This window comes from Lonchura striata, chromosome 1 (assembly GCF_050655825.1).
Source record: "Lonchura striata isolate lonStrDom1 chromosome 1, ASM5065582v1, whole genome shotgun sequence".
NCBI classification, from domain to species: Eukaryota; Metazoa; Chordata; class Aves; order Passeriformes; family Estrildidae; genus Lonchura; species Lonchura striata.
Window position 1 is genome coordinate 94,373,648 of NC_140703.1, and position 10,157 is coordinate 94,383,804.

The following is a 10,157-nucleotide window of genomic DNA, read 5'->3' on the forward strand; positions in this document are numbered from 1 at the left end:
GTACTCCATTCATGACCAGCTCCCAGGAAGAAGATACATGACCCAGTAACCATGATCCTCTGAGCCCAGTCATCCAAAGAGCTGCTTACCCATCTAGATCCATTCCAACTACAAATTCCAAATTTAGATGCATGAATGTTATGGGAGACAACATTTAAAAGGCTTGCTGAAGTTTACATGAACTGCACCCACATCATTAAAGCTGCAGTAATTGAGATCCACTGCTCTCCCTACATTCACAGCTGTGGTTATTTTAGCACAGAAGGCAAACAGGCTGGGGAGCTGTGATTTGCCTGTGTAAAGTTGTGCTGAGGGCTCTCTCACATTCTTCTTCATGTGCCCAGAAATGGACTCCCTGATTTTCCCAGAGACTGAAACAAGGTTGATTTGCCAATCATTCCCCAGATTTTGCTTCTGGTTCTTTTGAAGACAATAATATATAACAATCTTTTCCACATGCTGCTACATAAAAAAGGTCATCACACATGGCATAATTTGTGTAAAGTCTTTTCACATCTCTCCTGTGGCCATCTTTTTGATCATCCCAGTTTACCTAAAATTATTTGCAGGGAGCAGAAGGGTGGAATGAGAAATTCTTATGTCTCTTTGAAGTGAAATCCTCCTTCAGACAGCTGGGAATCCAATCCTGTAACAATCCTTTCTGCTCCTACTGCAGAAAGCCAACTCTGTTCCCTAAAGCCTGTCCAAGTTTAGCAGTGCTGGACAAGGAGAAGTGGCTCTGCTGTTACTGTCACCTCGTGCTGCAAGAATGTACAGAAGTTGGCAATCCATAGTGTGCATCCACTACCACAGACTGTCCACCAGAAGCAATTGACAGGTAAGGAGAAAGATAAGCTTTCAAAAGTTCATTCAGAATATTGCAGAAAATGAAACACATCCACTCATCTTGTCTACTACACACACCCACACACAAACAAGGAGTGAAAAAAGAGTGTGTGAGTCCTTGTCTACCTACCAGAAGGATGTGTCCTAAGTGGTTTCCATAAAAATAGAGATCCCAGAAACAAAAAATTTTGTTGACCAGGGTTTTCATGGAATGAAACAGCCTCCAGCAGCTGCTTGCTACAGAGTAGAGATGCCTTACCTGTATTTTCTCTGGGGGATATCTCCACTGTCCAAAAATTCACAGGTGAAGGTCTGGCATAGAAAGGAGCCACCTGCACTGATAGCATATCTGAGTCTGTGACACTAGTTCTTCAAGCAAGAAATTGATCTAAGAGGACCTGTGTTAGAAAGGATGGGGCAATGAGCCCTCCTAAAGTTAGATGAAACTGTCAAAATAATATTTACATCAGTTTTACAAATAAAGATATACCTGTTCTTTCTGACCTTTGATACAAACCTGTTCAATTTGTCCTCCAGAAGCTCCTTTGTTTCATCTTTTATCACTAATAGCACTAGATAACAGATCTCTTAACTTAATATTTCCAGAAATACAAGTGTCTGACATTTGCCTCAGTCACCTATGGAAAATATGAACAGTTTATTCATGGAAGTTAATATTGGTGCTTTTTTGAGAACCTTTCTTAGCCAAGGCTTGACAGTGAGTTTTCAAATATAATTTTGTCTGTTTCTGCTCTGTCAGACACAATAAGACAACCCTCGGCCTCTGACTTAACAATGAAGGTTTTTTGTCTTCTCTTGAAATATCCATGGACATAAATGCTACCTTCTGGCCAGTGGTATCTTCCATAATATAACAACTATGGATGGCAGGACACCCTGGAAATCCACTTCTGACAGTTCTTCTGTATTCTCTTGTAGTGCATGACACAATTTGCACAATGTCACTACTGCCCTGCCTCCAGTCCTTTCATCAAAGCTAGTAAGAGTGTAATATAATTTGTGTTTATCTTTTTTGGAAATTTGATGCTCTATTTCTCTTGAGCCCATTTATATAGAATTCCTTTATATCTATTATAGCATAGGGAGGGAGGATTACTTTTGAAAGCAAAGTCCCACTGTTTACCTCAGTATGGTAGTTTTTCATCCACTCTTTACAAGCCTCTCCCTTTTGTAAAAGTTCCTTTGTGCTGAGTCTAAGGGCTCAGTGTAAAGGAGCCCTCACCACAACTTCTACATTTCCAAAAAAAGCTAAATAAAATATTAGTGTGGATAACAAAGATGGAGAGCAGTATTAGTCATTTTACTTTAAAAATACTACTTTTGTCTTCCTGAAGCTGTCTCCAATCCAAGCAGAATAGGGTCAGCAGACAAAATACTGAGACAAAACATAAAATACAGAAAATCCTGATAAAGCATGGAAACAAAAAATCAGGGCATCCCAAAAATCACATTACTCTTCTGCAGTGACACTATGCCAAAATGATATAAACATGACCAAAGATTTAAAGTACCTCTGACCACAGATTAGACTTGACTAAAGTTTAAGACATGTTACATTTATTTCCTTCTACTTCCAGTGTCCTCCAGAGACCCCTACAAACAAAAGCATTCAAACTCAGGGGACTTTCCTGAAAGAATTGCCCTTAATCTTTTATTTGTTGAATAAAATCACTGTGTGGAACATTAATCTAACAATTCATCTTTTACCGATAGGGCTCTCGCTAAATTGTCTGTTCCCAAAGTCATAAGACTGAAGAAGCTATTATGAGAACAGAGCATTTTAGTTCAGATGCATCCACACAAATCTCAAGGAGAGAGGAGGCTGGCAGAAAGAAAAGTCCTCTGATATATATCTTTTAATTAACATTGCAAAACATTCCTTTCTGTATGCAGGAGAATAATTTGCGCACAATTCACTTGTATTTCAGATCCTTATCACTAAATACATTTTTTTTCTTCCAAGTTTGATTTATTTTGAAAAAAAATCAAACTAGTGAAGTGTATTGTAGATGAGGGAATTCAGGATGTATACCACCAAGGGTATTTAAATTGCATTAATTCTTCCACAAAGTGAGAGCATAAAGGTAACTCTATCTGTCTTACCCAAGTTTTGCATTATTCACTTAATGGATTCAAGTTTATTTTAAGGTTTTTGAGGTTTTTTGGTTTTAGGGTTTTTCCCATAATGCTGAGCTATGAGCCTGGGATATATTAACCTTTTGGAGCCCCATTTGTCAGCAAGCCAAATGCAAGAGACAACTCAATACTCTTTGCATCAGGATCCTTTCCCCAGAGCAACAAGCACAAGCAGAAGTTCAGGTCCAGTTCAGTCAGCGTCAGCGTTGGACAACTGATGTACCCACCATGAAGTCACCTGTTGCCTGCATCCTCTGCAGATCCCACAGAGTCTGTTCCAGCCCTCAGTCTCAGCTGATGGCCACAGGAGGCAGCTGACTTATTAAACTAGAGAAAATAAAACCAACAACTTAAAGCACCTTAGAAATTCATGTTACTGTCCATAGGGCTATATGGAGGAATTGCCTTGAAACATTTTTTGAGGGGGACAGACTCAGTGCACAGGCACATGGTGCTTACAGCACACTCACATATTACACAAAATTACTGTATTGCAAGGAATTCTGCCATTTTGGACACATCTTTTGCTCCTGCCATCCCTAGTTTCCTAAAACTTCGATGGAGGTTAGATTTTCACCCCAACAACTGAAAAGAATTTTGACCTCTGTGAAGTGTCCATCCACCTGGGTGGGACTAGTTTTTTACTCTTTGTTACTGCAGTATCTGTAGTAGTCATCTACTGTGACTACATATAGTCACAGTATAGTATATATATTTGTATAGTATATATACTATACATATATATACTTGTATAGTATGCAAGGTCTTTAAAAATGGTTACCCTGAACTACCAAGGTACTGTCTTCCTAGGGAGGTGCTGGAATCACCATCTCTGGATATGTTTAAAAAAAGACTGGACTTGGCACTTGGTGCTATAGTCTAGTTGTGGTGTTTGGGCACAGGTTGGACTTGATGATCTTAGAGGTCTCTTCCAATCTCATTATTCTGTGATTCTGTGAAGGTATGGAGAGGACAGCAGAGCCAGCAGACCTTCCCAAGGGTGTGTAAGGCGCTGACCCTGGCTGGATACCAGGGGCCCACCAAGCCACTCTATCACGCCCCCCTTCTCAGCTGAACAGGGGAGAGAAAATAAGATAGAAAACAACTCGTAGGTTGAGATAAGGCAGTTTACTAAAACCAAATAAAAGGCTGTGTGCACATAGGCAAATGCAAAAACCCCAAAGATTTTATTCTCTACTTCCTGTCAGCAAGTAGGGGAAGGAAGGCTTTGGGGAAGCAGGACTTCAGGAAACGTAGCAGTTGCTCTAGAAAGCAAACATTGTAAATAACGAATGCTCCCTACTTCCTCCTCCTTTTCCTAGCTTTTTTAGCCGAGCAGACGTCATATGGTATGGAATATCTCTTTGGTTAATTCAGTTCAGCTGGCCTAGTTGTGACCCTTCCCAAGACCTTGCCCACTCCCAGCCTACTGATGTAGGGGCAGAATGTTGGAGAGACAGTCCTGAGGCTGTGCCAGCACTGCTCAGCAGCAGCCAAAACACTGCAGTATTACCAGCTCCAGTTTAGCTCCCAGTGCAATGGGGAAAACAAACTCCATCTCAGCCAGACCAAATACAGTCTCCACCCCTTATTCCATACCATTTGTGTCATACTCAGATCCCACAGATTTTAATCTTCTAACGATTGCGCTATATTTACTTCTCATTACTGAAAACCCTTTTTACCAGCACTAAGACCTTAAATTACATCTTTAAACCATACTTATACCAAACATAACGATCCATACATTTTCATCAACTATTATCCCCAGTCCTTTCACAGATAGATACAATTTTCCCATTCCATGGTCTTCCTCTGCCCCTCCAGATGTTCAGAAACAGTCCATGACTTGGATTCTGTTCCATCAGGATGGGTGCTCAGAACAGGAGAAGCAGCACACGACCATTGGGCACTGACACCAGCCTGGCTCGGGTTGTCTTCGCATTTGCCTTGCTCCCCACTCTTCACCAGTTCATGTCACTCCTGCTACTTTACTTCCTGCAACATAAAACTCACACCACAGATTATTTTACCCCAAAGGTAAAATCTCCTTGAGGCACACAACAGGTCTCCCCATCCTTCCGCATTACCCACCAAGTACACCCAGGTCCTTGGGCAAAGACAATCCCACAAATGGGTTTGCCTTCTCCCATGGGAGGCAAAATCCACACTGACTCCCCCAGCTACTTCCCTATGTGTAGTACAGGGACCTTATCTCCTCCCACAGCTTGGGCAGGACCAGGGCGGTTAGCAGATCCCCTAGTGTTAACCAGCCAAGTGGCTTCTGCTAAATTTGCATCCCCATGCTTCCATGCCCCATTGCTCAACAACTCTCAACATAGTCTTCAGCAGTCCATTGTACCTCCCAATCTTTCCAGAGGCTTGTGGGTGATAAGGAAGGTGATGCACCCATGAAAGATGCAGGGCTGTGTTTCCACCCCCTGGAGCCGTTGATTCCAGGTTTATTTGACACTCTGGACACTGGAGTTCTAACATGTCTGATTCAGCAGTACTCAGGGGTGCTGTGACTTCATTTAGGCCACAATAGCCTATGCTAACCTCCATTCTTCATCAGACTTTTCCAATTGCCACATGGGACAGTTACAAGGTGAGTGAGTCTTGCTGATAACTCCTTGGCTCTTCAGTTGAGGAATCAGCTCATGGATGGGAGCCAGGGAATCTCAGTGGGTGCCAAACTGCTGCTGAGGCACTGTCTTGGTAGTAATTGGCACCTGCTGTTCTTCACCTTGCAGCTCTCCTGCAAGACAGGGATGTTCTAAGAGGCCAGGCAGGGTGGATAACTACTTGATCTCTCTGTATTCACAGTAGCTACACTAAAAAGCCATTGGTACCCCTTTATGTCCTTGAAGTACACTCTCCTGAGACGGTAATTTCCAAGGATATAAGTGGGCCAGTCACAATGGGGCACTTTTCCCACTTGTCCCCTGTTAAGCTCCCTTCAGCCTCCAAAACAGACAATTTTTGGCATTCCCTTGTCAATCCAGAGATCCAGATGGGTTCTGAGCCCCTGTACCCCAATAGCACCAGCTTACACTATGCACCAGTATCTACCAAAGCCTTGTATACTTCTGTGGGTTTGATATGCCAGGCTATCAAATACAATACACCCAGTCATCCCTTTCCTCCTCCTGGCAGAAGGGAGGGACCCTCCATTCTTTTTCCTGGTCAGAGCATTCAGTGTCTGACCCTTACAGTGCCAGACCAGAAATCTCACCAGGATCAAGAGAGGTAATGTCAGTTCTTCTGTGTCTGGGAGGTTGCTGATTGCTGTCTTGTGCCTGCAGAAACCACACGGACAGCTTTGTTGGATGGCCCTTTCTCTCTTCTCTCGCAGCTCTCTTCTTTCTCAGCTCTCTTCTCTCTCAGTTCACGGACACGGGCTTCCAGCTTAAAGGTGGGTTCACCATCCCACTTCCTCATGTCTTCCCCCTGATCACACAGAAGGAACCACAGTGCACCACGTGTCATATGTCTGAGGCTCTCTTTCCCTCTGATCAGGGCAGGAGAAGACTGATTTCTTGGACTACCCTTGACAGCTGAGGTACCGGCCTGTAGGGATGAGGAGGTACAAAAAGTTTCTTCTAAATTTTGGAACCAAAAAGATGCTCTCTCTACAGTTGGTGTTTCCATTCCTGGGTAATACATTGATGCCAAACTGTTAGAATATGATGCCGGGGCACTTTGAATTACCTTCCTCCACATGGCCATTGTGCAAGGGACATCCTCTGGATCTTTGGAGATGTTATCATTATCTAGATCACTATAGATGACTTCCAGCACTGCTAATTCTCTCAGGTACTGGATACCTTCATCTGCAGTGTTCCACCTTCCTGGAGAGTTCACAAGATCTTCCTTAAAGGGATATTTTGCTTTCACACTTGAGAGGAGTCGTCTCCAGAGACTGCAAATTGCCGTCTCTTTTCCAATTCCTCTTTCAATTCCCCGATCTCTAGCAAGGGATCCCAGCTGTTGGGCTTCCCTACCTTCCAGTAGGTGACCATCAGCGCCACAATCCCAGCATCGAAGCAGCCAGGCAGAAATCCGCTCACCTGGCTGGCGGCTGTAATCTTTCTGCAAGTCTTGAAGTTCTGACAATGTCAGAGTCTGGGTAATTTCTCTTTCCTGTTCAAATTCTTTCACTCCTTTCTTTGATTTATTTGTTGAAGAACTGGTTTCTTGATCAGACCCTTCCTTTCCTGATGTTTCTTCTTTTTCTTCATTTTCTTCTTCTTCTTTCTTTTCTTCCTTTTCCTCTTTTTCCTCTTTTTCCTCTTTTTCTTCTTTTTCTTCCTTTTCTTCTTTTTCTTCTTTTTCTTCTTTTTCTTCTTTTTCTTTTTCTTCTTTTTCTTCTTTTTTTTCTTCTTCTTCCTCCCTTTCTAATTGACAATAAGGACTTGTAACTCTCCCTGTCCACCCTTTCTTTTCCATTACAGGGACAGTTAAAGTAGTTGTTGTGGTCTGGGTTCCTATCTCAACCATCATGTCCTCAAACACAGTTTGGGTCTCTGCATCAGTCACAGTCCTCTGAGAATACTGAAATGTGGCTCGGTAGGCACAGGCCAGGCCCCAGCACAGGGTGAGAAGCTGCTGGATTTCATTGGGCTGGGCAAGGCACCCCTCTATCAGCTGATGGGTCAGTTTGTCAGGGTTGATTACCTGCTCATGTGTAAACTCCCAGGCAATGGGAGGTGATAACCGCCCTAGGAACCTGCCCAAATCCTTCCACACACCCTGCCACCCAGGAACCGACTTCTTCAGGGAGCATTTTGATATCACCTCACCCAAAATTTGTTTTCTCATATACCACCATGACATCAGATTCCACAAACCCCATGATACGCTTACAGTACTAATTAAACAGATCATGTAAGGATGAACAAGGACTGCGGGAGCCTGCATAATAAAAAAATCCACATAAATTCCTGGTAGGAAGAGAGAGATGTATTCCCGCATTGTCTCCACAAGATAGCTCCCCCAGCACAGCAAGGCCATCAATGCCAGGGAAAAGCACAGAGCCATTGTTTGTATTAACATGTTCCCAAACTCAGCAAAATAAAGAGATAAGCAGTGCAGCTGGCAAACTGCGGTCTGCACGGGAGCTGGCTAGCGGATAACTAACACTACTACAGCATGCAATATATGTGGTGGGTCGACTCAGGCTGGATGCCAGGCGCCCACCGAGCCACTCTATCACACCCACCTTCTCAGCTGGGGAGAGAAAAATAAGACGTAGGTTGAGATAAAGCAGGTCAGCAAAGCAAAAGCAAAAGGTTGCGCACGCACAAGCAAAGGAAGAAAACCCAAAAATTTTATTCTCTACTTCCCATCAGTAAGTGATGTCCGGCCACTTCCCGGGAAGCAGGACTTCAGGAAACGTAGCAGTTGCTCTGAAGGCAAATGTTGCAAATAACAAGTGTTCCCCACTTCCTCCTCCTTTTCCTAGCTTTTTCAGCCGAGTAGACGTCATATGGTATGGAATATCCCTTTGGTCAGTTTGGGTCAGCTGGCCTAGTTGTGTCCCCTCCCAAGACCTTGCCCGCTCCCAGCCTACTGATATGGGGGCAGAATATTGGAGAGACAGTCCTGAGGCTGTGCCAGCGCTGCTCAGCAGCAGCCAAAACTCTGGAGTGCTATCAGCTCCTCTCTAGCTCCCAATGCAAAGCACAGCGCTGTGAGGGCTGAACTCCATCTCATCCAGACCCAATGCAGGATCTTAGGCCACAAAGTAAACCCACAATTCTCAAGTAAAAGCTGGAAATTTAAATACAGGCACCCGTTTTTAAAAGTTTGGTATCACCCATCTTTCTTCTCCTTCCACCACTGGCAATCTGTTTATAAAGTGAACCAAAGGAATAAATTAATCTGGTAATCCTGGCTGCAACTGGGGAATGTCAGCAGCCCTCCCTGGCCACTAATGCAGCTTTTCTTCTGTGAGACAAGACAGAGATTCCTTTGATTTTTTTAACTACCAACAAAAATAAATGCTTAGTGGGAAAAGTAATCTTGGAAATGTAATCTTAAACTCGGGAGAAAACCTTAATACTGTTTACAGCACTTTCTATACATACTGCATTTGCTCTGCTGCTCTTCCTCACTGTATCATTCCTCCTACTTGTTATATTGGGACTTCAGAAACAGCTGGGAAGGAAACTGCATGGATCATTATTACCTTGATTATTTTTTGACATTACAGTACTCACATTACTCTTTTGATACAGTACTTTTGTTCACACTACTTTTCATACTCAGAAATTACTAGCTCTTTTGAAAATTCATGCACAAGGGTGGGGGCAGGATTTTTGTACATATAGCAAATAGGCTATGAGAATGATGATAAATCTAAAACAACAGAATTCACAACAAAGATGCATTGTTTTGAAGTATTTATCTTACAGAATTTTTCATTATATTCTTTGCAACTGTTTACAGTGTTTTTATCTCTTTCATTGTTATTACAGTTTAAAAGATTAACTAAAAATACCCTATGAATATTAAAACAGTGGAGCAGTCCAATTCGATTGCATATATTCTGCACACTCCAAGAAATTAGGATACAGGTTATCAGCAACTGTGCTTAATTAGTAAGAAACCTATTTAAATCTAATGATACACATGGTCAAGGTTGCTGCTGCTCAGTGGAGACAGTAGTTCTGCTTGGTTGGGATACTTTCAGATGGTGTAATCATTGAAACGGATGCTCTGCTCTGCTGGTTCAGGCTTGCAGTGGTTCTCTCACTTTCTCCCCAGCTGGCTGGGAACATTTTGCAATTGGAGCTGACATAGCACCCAAAGGGCTCCCTGGCTGATGCCTTTAACTTCCCAACTCGTGCCTCCAGCACCAGTTGTGCACTGCCAGCTGGCCCACTGCACAACAAATCTGCTGCCGAGGACAGGGACGACTCTGGGACAAGGTCTGCTGTCAGCTCCCTTGACTTGAGTGCTGAACTGCCACTTTTTGGTAGGTTGGAAAAGCTTTATCATTAGCTCAAGGGTTCAGCACCACACTACAGACACACCTGCTACCCCTACCACACAGAAGAGCAGCAATTGCAGCTGCCGGAATGATTTCAATGAGAAGTTTAAGAAGTTTGTGACTCCTGCTGCTATGACTTCCTCCTCAGCAAACACCCAAT

The 10,157-nt window shown here is 43.2% G+C and overlaps 1 protein-coding gene across 1 annotated transcript; it reads right to left on the reverse strand.

Annotated features, from left to right (window-relative positions):
* Nucleotides 1-6,116: 6,116 nt before the first annotated feature.
* Nucleotides 6,117-8,200, reverse strand: LOC146768778 (uncharacterized). Its single transcript, XM_085583793.1, has one exon. The coding sequence runs from the start codon at nucleotides 8,056-8,058 to the stop codon at nucleotides 6,259-6,261; it is 1,800 nt and encodes a 599-aa protein (XP_085439919.1). The 5' UTR covers nucleotides 8,059-8,200; the 3' UTR covers nucleotides 6,117-6,258.
* Nucleotides 8,201-10,157: the final 1,957 nt, after the last annotated feature.